General features: G+C 43.5%; 1 protein-coding gene across 3 annotated transcripts in view; it reads right to left on the bottom strand.

Moving 5' to 3' along the window:
- SPTBN1 (spectrin beta, non-erythrocytic 1) overlaps positions 1-16988 on the bottom strand; it is a 220065-nt gene that overhangs the window by 34000 nt on the left and 169077 nt on the right. For all 3 annotated transcript variants that reach the window (XM_048842862.2, XM_048842861.2, XM_048842864.2), the window contains 7 exons: positions 12512-12602; positions 7786-7932; positions 5736-5999; positions 3901-4125; positions 3625-3714; positions 3004-3282; positions 1099-1229 (listed from right to left, as the gene is read on the bottom strand). In XM_048842862.2, the coding sequence (XP_048698819.1) occupies positions 1099-1229; positions 3004-3282; positions 3625-3714; positions 3901-4125; positions 5736-5999; positions 7786-7932; positions 12512-12602 (1227 nt within the window). The remainder of the gene's footprint in view (positions 1-1098; positions 1230-3003; positions 3283-3624; positions 3715-3900; positions 4126-5735; positions 6000-7785; positions 7933-12511; positions 12603-16988) is intronic.

Genomic DNA, 16988 nt, shown 5'->3' on the forward strand with positions numbered 1-16988 from the left:
ATTGGCTTCTCCTATAGTATGTAACTCTAGATTTAACTAATTTTTTTCTGGTAGTGTCCCTTCCATTCTCATTCCATTGAACCATGTGCATTTAGCCACTTGGAGCCATCTTTGGAATAGCCTAAGAATCTCCTATTTTCTTCATTCCAAGGGCCATATTTCTTCATTTATTAACCTTCTGTCTTCATGAACAAGGCTTCCCTCCTTCTGAGACAGACCAAAGGTGGAGGAGTTGGAAGTCTCCTGTGCCACAGGGCCTATTACAAACACCAAGACACCAGAGTATCCCAACACTAGCTTTATGAGCATGGTGCTTTCCCATGTGTCTTAAGAGTGAAAAGCTGGATGTGTAAGCATAGATACATTGTATAGCGAGTCAACATGGGAGATGTAGGGATGTATTTGTAGAAGCAAGCCATGCCCATAAAGTGGGAGGCTCTAGCTATGGAGAGGGGATGGCTAGTACACAAAGGAGATGCACTGATTCTGTGCAACCCTCAGCAGTCTCCAGGGACAAGTCTCTAGCATCCTTAGAAAGTAAAGCTGCCCTTCCTCACTAGAAACCCCAAGGCCGGGCGGTAGCATCTCCTTCAGGGGGCACTGCCCCTGACATTCAAAAGTGAATGGGCTTGGGTGATTCTGATTCACTGGCCTAGTGCTCCCCGCTGATGTGCAATGGGAGGGAAGAAAGAGTATCTGGATACTCCTCCCCTATACAAGCAGCATGATTGGATTCCTTTTTTCCACAGGAATGTACGTGGAGGTGTTATGGTTAATGCACCAGCCCATGCAATGTCCCCAAGGGGTTTAGCAACATGTCCAGTACTAATCAGTAGTTGTGTACACTGATCCTGATCAGAGCATCAGCAAACTGCACCTTGCAGCTTGGTACACTGGTTGTCCCTGTGAAATTCTACCCTGACAAGGATGCACCAAGACATACCTCTATTGTCTTACTAGGACAGAACTTGGCCCCACTTTGGACATATTTTCCTGAGTTACTTACAATTTGTCGTACTCTTTATCTTTCATGGTGCATCAATGAAGTACTCTAATTGCCAAAGGCAGCTAAAAATCCAACTGTAAGGGAATACTAACCTTTCCGGATGATTGTCTGCAACCAAAGTTCTGCTAGTCTTGGAAAGCTGGTGCACTGTCTCGGCATAGTCTTCTACTGCCTGTTCCAAAATCTGGTGTTTCTTCAGCATGGACACTGCACTCTGTTCATCCTTTAACAGGGACAGAACAATACAGTCAGGTCCTCCCCTTTGGAGAAATACTCAGCAATAGCAACCTCACCAGGTTGGGTGAAATAAGAGCAATCAACTTGACAGCAGTGTAAAAGATTTACGAAGGATTGCTCTCAAGTGCAACTTGAAGAAAACTTGTTCGGACTATGGTATATAAATATTAGTTAAATCTATGGTAAATGGTGTCCATACACAGTGACAAAACAAGTGAAAGGGTGAATACAATGACCCCTCTGGGATCCAGAGCAAGATTAAATCAGCTGTGCATCAAGCATGCTGAATTTCCTTGACTGTGAAGAGCTTTGTGCGTTTATAGAAAACTGGTGATGTGTAGAGCCCATGACAACAGAAAAGATTTTCAACATATCACTGGTCAGGCTTTGCAATTACACCCTTGTTCAAAGATAAGGGATTCTAAGGAGCCTGGGAAAGGCTCCCCAAAAATGCCTGCAATGGCTTAGATCAACACTTGCAATATGCAGCTAAAATTAAGTAAAATAAAGCATGGCTGACTATGTAACTTGAAATCACCTATACGTGTTTCTCCCTTAAACATTCTGGTGGTTTCATTTTTAAGATTTCTTTTATTTGTTATGCTTGGGAAACAAAGTAAAGCAAAACACTTGTTAGCTGAGCACTGAATGCCCCTGGAATCTGTTACATGGGTGTGAAATGGTTATTTATTGTCCTGGATCATTTAAAAAAAATAATAAAAAACCTATATAATATACTCCTGGTACTGCAAGACCAGTGTTCCATAGGAAAACAGTAACTTGTGGGTAGCACTACCCAAACAGAGATCTCTTGTGAACTGACTTGGGATCTCAAGAGTGAATCCAGTTCATTTTTGTCCCCATTGTATTTGTGACATATTCAATTACCGAATCAGAGAAACATCGGACTGAAAGGGACCTTGAGAGGTCACCTAGTCCAGCCACCTGCGCTGTGGCAGGACCAAATATACCTTGACCATCCCTGACAGGTGTTTGTCTAACCTGTTCTTAAAAACCTCCAATGATGGGACTCCACAACCTCCCTTGGAAGCCTATTCCAGGGCTTAACTATCCTAGGAGTTAAAAAGTTTCTCCTATTATCTAAACTAAATCTCTTTTGCTTCAGATTAAGCCCATTATTTCTTGATTTACCTTCAGTGGACATGAAGAACAATTGATCACCACCCTCTTTATAACAGCCCTTAACATATTTGAAAACTTATCAGTCTTCTTTTCTCAGGACTAAACATGCCCAGTTTTTTAAATCTTTCCTCACTGGTCAGGTTTTCCAAACCTTATATCATTTTTATTGCTTTTCTCTGGACTCTCTCCAATTTGTCTACATCTTTCTTAAAGTGCAGCACCCAGAACTGGACACAGTACCCAGCTGAGGCCTCACCAGTGGGGACAATTATCTCGAGGGGACAATTATCTCCCACATCTGACATCCAACACTCCTGTTAATATATCTCCTCAAAATATTGGGCTTTTTTCACAATTGCATAACACTATTGACTCACTCAGTCTGTGATCCACTACAATCCCCAGATCCTTTTCAGCAGTACTACACAAGCCAGTCATTCCCCATTTTGTAGTTGTGCATTTAATTTTTTCTTCCTAAGTGAAGTATTTTGCACTTGTCTTTACTGAATTTCATCTTGTTGATTTCAGACCAATTCTCCCATTTGTCAAGGCCATTTTGAATTCTAATCCGGTCCTCCAAACTGCTTGCAAACCTATTTCACTATAAAGCTACTCACCTTGGCTTTTTCTTCCGACATCATATAGAGTTCCTGCTCGCTCATCCACGCCTCAGCCTCTGCAGCATCAAAGTAATACTGCTGTGCTTTGTGAGACTCCTCCAGGCGCTTGTGGCGTTTCTCTGTCTCCTCAATTAGCAGATTCCACAGCTGTTGCAAGTCTGCAAGTCTCTGCTGAAGCGCTTCAGCATTAAGGCTGCTGTCTGTAATAACGTTTTGGCTCCTCTCAAAAATGTCATCGATACGAGGCTGATGTCCTTGGATTTCCTTCTGAAGTGTCTACATGGGAAAGCAACATATTAATTAGAAACAGCAGCTGAACAAACTCTTACAAAATGAGGATGCCAGGCAGGGCTGTCACCTAAGGCAGAAGGGTAGTGGGCACAGCAATACACACCATAACAGTTTGTGTGGACAAGTTACGGCTGCCTCCTGCATGAGTACACTGCAGGAAAGGGCTCCCTGAGTTCTCGCATATGCACTGAAGCATCCATAATTCAGCCCTAGGCTTTTACAGCAAACAGACTCATTCCAAATAGAGCCTCCTGAAACATTTTCCCCTGCAGATACTGGGTACATGAATTAACAGGGACATAAACAACTCTAACAGCAGCTACTTACCTGATTTTTCTTTATCAGTAGCTGCACGGTCTGGAGGTTATGTCCATGATCGGTAGATGTTGCTATAGGCATCCTCTCTCCGACCCACAGCTGAAAGAGAAATTACAGAAAAGCCCCATGAAACATCCATGATATTGATGGGAGAGGAGCCGGAGGCTGTGAGAGATGCCTTGGGAAATGCAATAGTCTAATGTGCTAGTGAGAGATTCATTCAGACAAGTCCCCTTGTTGGGGCTGAGCATTTTCTAGCATTTGGGGAATGTGATTTGTACTCACAATTTCATCCTCAACATCCCGGTTGAACTGGTGGACCTCTTTGGAGGCCAGCAGGTTCGTTTTCCTTTCAGTCAAGGGTTCCAGTAGCTCCAAAAATTTCTTCTGTACAATAAGGCGTTTGCCATCTACCTCATCAGTACTCTTGCCCTCCTGACTCAAAGCCTGGGCCTGGCTTTGCAGCTCCTCTACCTCCTTCTTACGAACATCCATTTGGTTTTCAAGCATCTACGTAGGGGGAAAGTGCCAAGAGAGCTTGAAAAACTGGGCATTCATATATATGCAATTTGTAAGATTAAAAAAATATCCTTAGCTTCATAATCCTGGGCAAGAACAAAGGCTGAATCACAATAGCTAGGAATTCACCATATTAATAATGACTGCGACATGTTTTACAGCGACAGCATACGAAGTAGACTGGATCCATTTCCTGGCAGGGAGTGCCAGTGCATTTCTCCTCTTTTGACCTAGGGAAGGTGGTGCATGGAAGCAGGATTAAGACCAGATTCACTGCTGAATTGCTGGACTCGGCATCACTGAAGTCAAAGGAGTTGTGCCTGCTTCCAAAAGTAGTGCATTTGTTCCCCAGTTCTTAGTCTTTTACTAGTGCTCACAGCTTAACTCTACTTCAAAACTGTTCAGTGTAACAGCAGATTCAGTCACTTTACCCACTGTTGTAATTACTGGGAATCAGAGAGCCACTCACAGGTGGGGTGGGGAGGGCAGCCAATTACTGGAGGATCCCCCCAGGGAAAGAAATTATCAACAGGAGGTGAAGAACTGGGGAGGAAGAGGACAGATTGCACTGAGAGATGTGGGGATGGGGTATCTAATGGCTGCTGCTTTCCCTTAAAAGAAGAAGGAACAAACAGGAAGAAAGAAGAGCAAATTAAATCTTAATCTAAACTGAAAGGGTCCTTTATCTGTTCCTTGGTATGCTTACAACTAGGGTTGCCAACTGTCTAATCGCACAAATCCAAACACCCTTGCCCTGCTCCTTTCCCAAGGCCCTGCCCCCCCTCCCTCCGTCGCTCACTCTCCTCCTCCCTCATTCACTTTCACCCGGCTGGGGCAGAGGGTTGAGGTGTGGGCCCTGGGCTGGGGCCAAGGGGTTTAATGTGTGGGAGGGGGCTCCAGGCTGAGCCTGGGGCAAGGGCTTGGGGTGAAGGAGGGGGTTCGTGGTGCGGCCTCTGGGAGGGAGTCTGGGTGTGGGCTCAGGGCCGCAGTGAAGGAGAGGGTTCGTGGTGCAGGCTCTGGGAGGGAGTTTGGGTGTGGGAGAGGGTTCAGGGTTAGGGTGCGGGAGGGCGTTCCGTCCTGGGGCAGGAGGTTTGGTGTGTGGGCTCTGGGAGGAAGTTTGGGTGCAGGAGGGGGCTGGGGCAGAGGTGTGGGAGGGGGTTTAGGGTGCAGGCTCCAGCTGCGCAGCATTTACCTCAGGCGGCTCCTGGAAGCGGCGGCATGTCTGGCAGTGGCTCCTAGGCTCATGGATGGCTCTGCCCCTTCCTGCAAGCACTGCCCCCACACCTCCCATTGGTTGCGGTTTCCCGTTCCTGGCCAATGGGAGCTGCAGAGTTGGTGCTCGGGCAGCACACAGAGACTCCACTGGCACATGCCAGCTACTTCTGGGAGCGGCATGGAGCCAGGGCAGGTAGGGAGCCTGCCTTAGCCCTGCTGCGCCGCTGGACTTTTAGATGCCTAAAATCTCTCGGATTGGCTTCAGTAGCCTCCAGGAGATCGATCCCAATTCCTGGAGACTCCCGCCCAAACCAGGAGGGTTGGCAACCCACTTACAATTGCCCTTCCATCTATTCTATTCTAGACTCGCTGCTCCGTCTGTTTACCTGTTGTTTTTTCAACAGGATGTTGACACTGGTGAGATCTTTTCCATAGTCATCGGACTGTATCTGACTCTCCAAGCTGTTCAGCCATTTATCCAAATCAGCACAACTCTGGGTGAAAAGCTCAGCTTTATTCGCATCAAAGAGTCGCTGAGCCTTGGTTTGGGTAGTAGATTCGAGCTCCTCCCACATTTGATGCAGGCCTGTCAGTTTTTCCTTCACTATGGTTTCAGTCTCTGGTTTCTCCGCAATGAGCTGCATCCCTTCCTGCAAAGCACATAGCAAACAATGACATTAGGCAAGAGCACTAAAGGTCTGAAAATTACATCTCAATTATTCTTTCCAAAACAAAGGCTCCACGGTCCCACCACTTCCACAAGGTTCCTGTTCCCAAGGTCTGGGAGGACCTGGAAGGGTGGAGAGCGCGGGCTGCATACCTTGCTCCCCTCCTTCATTTAGATCCTGTGAAAGTCCCTTCTCATTTTGGGTTCTGCAGGGATCCAGATCTGTTTTTGTGGGGGTGGGATGTGCTCACCCACAAACATGTGGGACAAAGTGGAGCAAGTTACTGAAAAACAAACCTGCTGTAACTTGTGCAGGATCTTCACAATACTGTGGAACATTTGGGGAATAGGGAGACCAAGGGTAATGATGGCAGAGAGAGTACAGTGCAGTATGACTTTGCAATCAGGATGCTGCGGTAGAGGATGAGACTCTGTAACTATACATTACCCCTACTGGCTCCCTCCCAAAGTCACCAGCTTTATGGTGCTGAACCCCTAGCTTCTTTTGTATGTTAGTTCTCCTTCCAATGGGAACAACAACATATAGGGAAGCAGGAGCCCTATATTTAAGGAAAACACCAACAGAGTGCTTGGACTTTAAAATATTTCTTCATTTTGAAAGATTTTCTCCAGTTTGAGAGACATATCTTCTATTTAAAAGTATGCTTATACCCCTAGAACTGGTAATCTCTCTCAATACGGAACAAGCTTTGTAATGGTGACCTCTGTACACAACACCGCACATTTAATACAAAACCAATCCCGATAAGAATACAATGTTTTGCAATTGTGGTTCAACATACAACTTTGGTGCAGGTATTTTATCCTTTGTTGCAATCTGACTTTTCTGGGACAGAAGATGGGAACGCACTCGCACTGAAAAGGTACTGCAGTTGGTGAGAGCAGCGTTTCAGTTACACCGATGAAAACTATTAGTGTTTGCAAAACACAGAAAAACCACTAATGGGATACAAAGAGTGCCAAACTGGGAAGGAAATGAGCAATTATGCTAACTTACAGTGAACAGAAACCCACTGTCAGAGCTAAAGATGAGAATTTCTTAATGTTCCAGTGTTCTTTCTTTCAAACAAGGAAGCAGAAAAAATAGTACAGCACATTAAAGCCATTAAAATCACTTGATCTAGCTCAATGGCGATGTTATTTGTTCACAAAACAGGCTGAGCTTTAACTTCTCACATGACATTTGTTTTCTGATTAGTATTGTGATTATACTGCAAAAACAGTGACAGTCAGAATGGCACCATGGGGTTATATAGTTATTTTCTTTCCATGATCCGCATAGTTACTGTGTACAGTTTATAAATCAAAATGATGGTTTTTGTACTTTCCAACCCTGACACCTGAAAATAACTTGTGTTTTCCTCCTTACATCATTACAAGTAAGGACAACTTGGCAATTCGACGGAATTGGCAAACTGGCTAGTGCCTGCACTACAAAAACCTGGATATCTTAAACTGACAGAAAATATCACAAAGATTAGATTGATGAGAAATAGAACAGACTGGATTGGATTACACAGAGGATGAAACAAACTGGGAGATAGCCACAAAGAAACTGAACAGACTTGCTTTTCATAACTGTATTTGGTCAGCAATGATAAAAACTTTTTTGGTCTAAATTGAATAGATGACTCAAAGACAATAGGGGTTTCATCTGTTGAGTAAAGAGAAGACATTTTTACAGTCATTTCTCTGAAGACAACCATGATTTAAAAAGAGAGGAAGTTTATAAAATGTTCTTTATTTACCTTTTCAATTTTCTCCAGCCATTCTTTGTTGGATGCAAGTTCTGCCATAAATGCCTGGTGTTTTAGCCATTTACTGTGCAGATTCCTTGCTTCATCATAAGACATATCCTGGGCTGTGAGCATCTTCTCATTGATCCAGAGTGACAGCTGAAAAAATGTGGAAAAGAATATGACTGTTTAAGATTTTTTAAACTGTCTGTAGTATGGAATCAGAGGTGGGTAGAAAGTTTGAGGGTATTCAGAAGTAGGGTTTAGGCTGGCACATTCCAAAGATAGAGGCAAGAAGTTTGGATCAGACCTGGGAGCTGTTTGAAGCCAGGATTCTTGTCTGGGGCTCTCTCTATTAAATGTAAACAACATCTACAATATACAAATAACCAACATTTGTATTTTACAGTATGGGCCTAATCCAAAGCCTAATGAAGAAACTGGAGAGACTCCCATTGATTCCAGTGAGCTTTGGCTGGGGCCCTACATGTTTAATTCTTGCAGTAGATCAAAACACCTCTGTCTCCTTTACAGTGTACTTGATTGACACTTGGAAAAACTGTGGCAGATACACAATTATATACAACATTGATCAAGGCCTCCGTTGGCTACGCTGATTACCAAATATTGTATAATGCTTACATGGCCTGGCTTTAATTTGGCCCTTAGCTATTTGCTGGCTTGCCTTTTGGCAGTGTCAGTAACAAGGCCACACATTCAATGGTTATGAATACTGAGCTCCCCGAGCCCCTCAAGAAGAGATACTTCTGGGCCAGGGTGGAAGTTCAGCTTTGTGCTTATCTTAATAATGTGTTTGACACCTCTATTATGTTTATTAGCACCATATAGGCACCACACAGAGAGAGACAGAAATACATTTTCAGGGCAGTGTAGGAAACCTTGCATGGCTGCTACCCTTCCTTGCACGTACATAGACAGCTCCATCCACCGAAAGACAAATAACAGAGGGTGGAACAGAAGATTAATTTTTGGCCCCTTCAAAATGTCCTCCATGGGAGAGCCTCACCATCTTCCCTGCCAGTTTACATTCTCTCACCATGCCCCTGTCGTGAAGACTCACCATCTCTAACATTTTAACACAGACTATTAAAAGAGACTATTCCATCAAATGTGTTATTGACATTACTACAGAGGCCATCCCTCGGTGCAGTGATAAAGGGCCCAACCCTATCTCCATTGAAGTCAACTACAAAGCTCCCACTAAGTCCAATGGGAGCTGGGTCAGGTACAAGTGTTCTAGTTATTGGTATCATCAACAGTATGTTTCCTCTATTTCTCTGTAGGCAGAAGTCTGACCCACATGTTACCAACACAGTCTTAAAGATTCTCTCAGAAATGTCCTACTTAGAACCCTAACCCCATATTAAGATACTGTAGTGTGGACCCCTCACCTGCGTGGACTTCCACTGATGTCAGTGTGACTTTACACAAGTGCAGAGATCTACGTTAGTAAATCTGCATTGAATCAGAAGTTCTATCCCTACACCTATATCAAAACAGCGTCTTACAAAGAAGTTTTTGTAGGAACTTCACATTATGTCTATGTCACTCTCATTATATGAATATACACACACAATTCATGTACATGTACTAAATGAGATCAATTTCTTTGTCTAATTTTCACTAGGTTCTTCAATACTCAAGGACTATTTCTTTCTTTTTTTAAATGCTGTTTCCAAATATTCATTAAACATACTCCTGTAATTCAAACATATTAAGAAATACATTATTATATAGCTCTAAATCAGTAATTGTACACTTAACTTTCCAGAAAAGAGACAGGTGTTACACTCTAGTAATTACGTGCTTGCCTCCCATTTGTCTGTTTTCTCTCAATGGCAACATTACCCCAACTGGGGATCCTGATGTGCTTCACAAAGGAATGTATCACTTTCCCTGCTTTACAGATGAGATAAACTGAGGCACATCAAAGAGAAATGTCATACAGCCAGTGGCAATAAGGCATAAAACCCAGATTTCTGACTCCCAGTTCCCTGTTTACCTCTTCTGGCTCACAAAGGAGTTCCAAGCAATGATTTTTAGGCATTGACATTAAAAGCTTGTCTTTGAAACCAGCAGAGACAGGTATTGGTAGCTGAAAGCCAGCATTTTCTGTACTGATATAGACAGAATGATGTTTCAGTAGCAGTTCATTCCCAGAAATACTGCCTTGGAAAAAACAGATGCATGTATTCTAGTAAGGCTAAATCTTTGTCCTACTGAGATCAATGGGAGTTTTGCCATTGGCTTCAATGAAACCAGGATTTGGTCCTTAATGCCAAAGGGAGCCGGATACTAGATATTCTCCCACTTATTGGACCTGTGTCTCATAGCACAGTTTCCACCACTGACTCTTGGGAAATGAAATCATTTTCCTTACTCTTCCTAGACACTGTAAATAAGCAGATTGCCAAAGCTTATCTGGAAGTGCAAGGTTCATAAACGTCTAAAACTTATGACCAAACCTGCTGGCACTAAATGAACAGATGGAGCAGGTCTGACATGTGGAATTCAGCCAAAACCTTCTTTTACTGACTTCTCAAGAGAAATCAGACCAGAAAGTGCTGGACTTCTAAGCATTAATAGTGGAAATTCAGCTTTACAAATCTCTTCAGTGGTAGGCTACCTAGAGACGAGGATATAAAGGAAATGAAATGGCAAAATTAAGCTTTCAAGGTGCAAAATTCAGGAATTCTACCATTATCTGCTAGGATTTCACTGGTGTCATACTTTAATTTTGTTCATTCAGTAGATATATTTGATACATTCATGTTTATGAATGGGAGAGAGAGACATAAAGAATGATGCCCAGTTATTAACAACGCAGAAGTATACCTGATGGCTAAAAAAGTAAACCTGTTGCCTTGTCCACTCCCTATGGGCTGGAGAAAAGATATGTCTTTAGTTCTTATAACTGAGCTGTCCGTATGAGCATTATGCTGTTTTCTTCCTGTGCTCCACCTAGCCACAGAAAGGAAGAACTGTGTGCCATGGGGTGTTCTCAGCACGGAGCCACAGCTAGATTGGGTGGCTAATCGTGAGACTGATAGTACTGTGAAAGGAACTGACCCCTTAAAAAAACTTTCTTAGGTTACTGTTGACAGTGATGAAATGGGATACATCTGTAACCAGGAATATGTAGGGAAGGTAAGGGATCAATTGGGGATATTGGAATACAGAAGCAGAGGCCTGAGGATCAGATCAGGTCTTCTAACCCATTCTTAGCCCCATGTTGGGAACAACACGGAGCAGCATCACTTCAGGGGCAGCTCTGTGAGGCAGTGTATTTCAGGAAGACACACAGCCTCCAGGAGCACTGGAGAGCATGGGATGAGGGGTGTACATGCTGAACTATCCCTTCACTGTGTTCACCTCTCTGTCCCTGATAAACTCCATTAGTTGATGAAGGGAGTGCAGGGTGAGGGTGAGGAATAGCTCTGTCTCCTCTCCAACCCTTCAGGATGGCTTGTGCTCTAAGGGAGCTAAGACGGAGTGATCATTGAGTCCCAGAGAGCACAGAGCTTGCAGCTGTGAATGGCTCCTTGCATACCTTCACTACTCACATTCTAACAGGCTGAACTAGACCTAAAGAGAGATTTTGTATTAACACTAATATAAAATCCAAATTCCTGTTGGCTTAGAATCTGGAGAGCACATCAACATTCACACCAAGGCCAAAGTCCAGAGAACCAGATGGTTCTTTGTTATTATTAGTACTCCATAGGAGGGAAGAACAAACTGCCAATACCAGCAAATTTTTTATTAATTTGTAATGTTTTTATTAATGCGGTAATACAATTTGGGCCAGATTCATGGCTATACAAGCAAATGCCACTCAGCTGTGGACTTGCACGAATGCAACTGCACTGCCTTCAGTAAACATCATTTGTTCAGGTTATGAATGATATTTTGTATGTTTCTCCTATGGAATTAGCAATTATTTCCAACTATTGTACAAAATCATCTTTGTGGCTTGTGTTCTGCATTATGTGGTTGAGAGGTATGGCTGATAAATCGAAATTTAAAATTTAAAACAGCTATTTCCCAACCACCTCATTGAGGGTCTCAGGTTTGCACAGCTAATTTTAATGTGTGTTGTCAGTGATGCATGAAATAACCCGATAATCACTAGACTAATTCCACATGTTAAGAGAAAGATTATTTCCAATTTGCCTGCAGTGCAAAAGGCACATGTCCAACGATAGGAGATCTGGACAGAAAATGTTTTAAGAAATAAAACAAACCATCAGATAAACACCACATTAGAAACTATCCAATTTATTCCTACTCAGCCCATGTTTATTGCCTTGTGTTCCTTTTACTAATGTCTTGTAGAAGCCATGTGGATAAGCCATATTTCAGAACACACAACACACAGGTGAAACAATTCTTAATACAGAAACCCAGTGCTAATGCCTTCCAGATTCCATAACCATAGCTTCAAGCTTGTGCTTCTTTTAGCAACTTTTTTTCCTCTCCTTAACTTAATATGATGGAGAGGAAACCGAGACCATGATGGAGCCCCCAATAACAACAGAGCAGAAAGCATTCGCTTCACTCTTAGATGTCGGGATCATTTGATACATATCAGATGTGCATTTAAGGCCTGATCCTGTGAGATTCTGAGAGCCCTCAGCTCCCACCGAATGCAAGTTGAGATGCTCATAATGCTGCAGGTTGAGGTTTTTAAAGATTATAGCCAAGTGACATAACCTACCTCCTGGCAGTCCTGAAGAAACTTTTGAAGATCTCTGTTGTCTTTCAACCTCATCAGAAGCTCACTGGCTGCCTCACGATTCTTCCTATGTCTATTTAAGACACAAAAACAACACGCACTTAGATAGGCCCTTTTAAGTAAAGCTATGATTTTATCATTTTTTGCAGCCTTTATGGAATATCTGTTATGAATGTGCGTGTGGTGGCAGCCTCACTTTATTGCCTTTCAAATGGAAGACATTATTAAGGCTTGTTACCGAATGTGCTTATTTGTGACCTATGCATTTTGTGACCTACTCTGGATTAGCTTTGAGACACAAGGCCAAATTCTGTACTCAGTCAGATTTTATGGTTGTCACCGAGTACAGAATTTGGCCTACTAGTTTTGAGACCACACAAAATTTGAGACTTTGACAAAAACCTTAAAAAGCCTTGATTAAATCACATATTACTTAACTAATTCAAAGCATACACACGCTCTAACGAGCTTTAATGTATTTTTCACTACGACTCAGCACCATTAGACCTGCTCCTACTGAATCATGCTGCAGTGGTTTCAATAATCCTCAAAATGCTGTGTTTAAGAACCAATTTATGTGTGGCCACACTTATACAGTCTTGCAAACAGAAGCTTTATATCTCCAGAAACATTATTTATTTGAGAAAATATTTAAGATCAAACTTGGTTTAGAAGAAAAGAAGGTTTCTCAGGAAACTCCATTTTCCGCCTCATAATTGCACTTGCCCACAGAAGGATTGGGTTGACTTCCTCTGGGTTGGGGTGGAGGCCTGAAAGACTTCGGTAGATGATCTGGCCATGAATAAGGTTCTCAGAGAAAGACCCTATTCTCAGCGACTCACAACTGCTTGTCTACAAATGGTCACATAAGCTTTTGAATTAATTCCCAAGGCATTTCAGACAGAATTTCAGAAGATTTTCGGTCTCACAGCACTTCAGTTGGGTTTGTTTTCTGAGATCTCTTTCCCCCCACTCTCTTTTGAGAAGGAGATGGGTAAAATGGGAATGATATCTATTAAATCTGACAGGCAGAAGTTGAGAGAATATGTTAGTTATGTATTGTGTAGCTGTTCATGTTTTACTGTGTAAGCTCCTAGGGTGACAGGATAGGCACACATTTTTAAGAAGTCAAAACAAAAAGGAAGAAATCAGGAAATGGATTTGCAGGGTGATCCTACTAGATAAAAGTGACCTGTTGCCAATAGTGAAATAAATTTTAAATTAAAAAGAGAATTTACAAGATATTAACTTGAACCGAGTTAAATGTGCAGAGATCTTAGGGCAGGGGAATCTGGGGTTAAACAAAACAAGAGTGAGAGCGCCACTAACGTCAGGGCCTTTGAGGGGAAAGCATATACGGATATTCAAGCAGATGATGGTGTAATTATTTTTCTCATCCTCATAATAAGCATAACCTTTGGAGCTCAGGCTATTAGCTTAATTCCCAAAGGTCACTTGATAGTCTGAGATTATCTGGAGTGAGAAGAAAGGATTAGGGTCTTTGAATTTTCATTAAAGAAAAAAAGTAGATCAGGAAGATCCAGTTTTATTCTCAAATTAAACAGTGAATGAAAGACTAATTCAAAGAAAGAAACATTAATTCTATAAATAATGGCTGTCCAATGGATAGGAGACATGGAATGCTTTGCAAGACCTTGGTATAGTTAACAAAACCTGAAGGACGGATTCTCATTGCATAGGGGGCTCATTTCTGCAATGACATCCAAGGGCCAGAAAGTGCAAAGGTGCTGAATATGAGTGACCGCGGTGAACCTGGGTGGTCATGGCTAGTGGTTGGAGCAGGAATCATGTCTAGTTAGTAATTAGGAGTCTAAACCAGTGTCAGAGGCCAGATGCCAGAGCCAAGGGTCAAAGCCAAAGTCAGGAATCAAAGCTGAGGGTACAGACTGGATTACCAGGAGCAAGGCAAGGCAGAGCAGGGCTGGGGCCAAGGATAGAACAAAGCAGGAGACGGTCCTAGAACAAGGAGGAGCTATTACAGCCATACACAGATGTTTCAAGCAACTGCTGAACTGCGGTTGAGCTTAAGATTCGGTTTTCTGATTCTTCCAACCAATCAGGCAGTGTAGCCAAGCAGGTAGCCTACTACAAGCCAGGTGCACTCGTTAGGTTGCCTGAAAACTGGCTCAACTGCAGTGATTCCTGACACCGAGTATCCTCAATTCCTACAGAGTTACAGGTGCTCTGAACCTTTCAAGATGCACTCTGCACTTTGCTGTTTGGGGCCCTTAAAAGGGGGAGGTGAGATAACTTACTTTATCTGGTAAGAAAGGCTGATACTCTATTAACTCTTTGTGCTTCAGTTTACAATCTGTGGAGGGAAAAATCTAGATAAAGGGTCAATTTCTCTCATTTATACCAGTGTGATTCCACTGAAGGTAACAGTGTTGCGAAGGTGAAACTGGGAAGAGAGTTGGGCCCCAATAATCCAGGAGTGAAGACTGGATCACTTTTTGAGGTATTTAGGGTGGGAGCTAGAGTCATACCTTTCTCAATAGCTGACCCCGGCTCTGAACCCCCTTCCAAAAGTGCTGAGCATGACTGCAATCCTGACTCACTTCATGACAAAATGCGAGACTCTTCTCTGCCATGGCAAAATGGAGTTGGAGCTGTTCCATAACAATTTATGAGTACTGTATATTGGCCTGATTACTGAGATATATATTGCATGAATATAGTGGGTTAACTCATTAGACGTCTGCCTGAAAAAACAGGCGGGAGGGAGAAAGAGTGGCTCAAAACAAGCCTCCCCTAGCAAACACTTGAGAATTGTTACAGGACAACGCCAGAACCACTCGCTCTGAAAACTCTGTCTCATTCTTCTGCTGAGTCTTCAGGACTGGTTTGGCCAGAATGACCAAGTTAAGGAAGTATGGGCTGGATGAATGCACTACAAGGTGGGTAGAAAGTTGGCTAGATTGTCAGGCTCAACGGGTAGTGATCAATGGCTCCATGTCTAGTTGGCAGCCGGTATCTAGCGGAGTGCCCCAAGGGTCGGTCCTGGGGCCGGTTTTGTTCAATATCTTCATTAATGATCTGGAGGATGGTGTGGCTTGCACTCTGAGCAAGTTTGCAGATGACACTAAACTGGGAGGAGTGGTAGACACACTGGAGGGTAGGGATAGGATCCAGAGGGACCTAGACAAATTGGAGGATTGGGCCAAAAGAAATCTGATGAGGTTCAACAAGGACAAGTGCAGAGTCCTGCACTTAGGATGGAAGAATCCAATGCACCGCTACAAACTAGGGACCGAATGGCTAGGCAGCAGTTCTGCAGAGAAGGACCTAGGGGTGACAGTGGACGAGAAGCTGGATATGAGGCAACAGTGTGCCCTTGTTGCCAAGAAGGTCAATGGCATTTTGGTTTGTATAAGTAGGGGCATTTCCAGCAGATCGAGGGACGTGATCGTTCCCCTCTATTCGACATTGGTGAGGCCTCATCTGGAGTACTGTGTCCAGTTTGGGGCCCCACACTACAAGAAGGATGTCGAGAAATTGGAGAGAGTCCAGCGAAGGGCAACAAAAATGATTAGGGGTCTGGAACACATGACTTATGAGGAGAGGCTGAGGGAAATGGGATTGTTTAGTCTACGGAAGAGAAGAACAAGGGGGGATTTGATAGCTGCTTTTAACTACCTGAAAGGTGGATCCAAAGAGGATGAATCTAGACTATTCTCAGTGATAGCAGATGACAGAACGAGGAGTAATGGTCTCAAGTTGCAGTGGAGAAGGTTTAGGTTGGATATTAGGAAAAACTTTTTCACTAGGAGGGTGGTGAAACACTGGAATGCGTTACCTAGGGAGGTGGTGGAATCCCCTTCCTTAGAGGTTTTTAAGGTCAGGCTTGACAAAGCCCTGGCTGGGATGATTTAGTTGGGATTGGTCCTGCTCTGGGTAGGGGGTTGGACTAGATGACCTCCAGAGGTCCCTTCCAACTCTGATATTCTATGATTCTATGACCAAAGCCTGGGAACAGAGAAGATAAAAAAAAATACAAAGCAGGGTTTAAAGGGACATTCTCTCAAGGGAGGATGGTAGCTGTTCAGGGAAACCAGAATGAGACAGGACTGCTGGGAGTGTCTGGAGAAGGTCCCCATGCTTAGATCACCATCACAGGATGTTAGGGATTTAGGTAAGATGTGTGTAAATGGTGGTTTTCAAATTCTTTTTTCTCTAAAAGCTTTGTTCCTGCTGCTAAAACAAACAATACTTTGTTTTAAGAAGTTTCAGGGGTGGACAAACTATGGCCCGCGGGCCACATCCGGCCCGCCAGCTGTTTTAATCCAGCTCTTGAGCTCCCACTGGGAGCGGGGTCGGGGGCTGCTTCATGCGGCTCTCGGAAGCAGCTGCATGGCCCCACTCCGGCGCTCCAGCGTAGGGGCAGCCAGGGGCTTCCGCTCTGTACGCTGTCCCCGCCCCAAGCACTGCACCTGCAGTT

This window comes from Caretta caretta, chromosome 3, assembly GCF_965140235.1.
Source record: "Caretta caretta isolate rCarCar2 chromosome 3, rCarCar1.hap1, whole genome shotgun sequence".
NCBI lineage: Eukaryota > Metazoa > Chordata > Testudines > Cheloniidae > Caretta > Caretta caretta.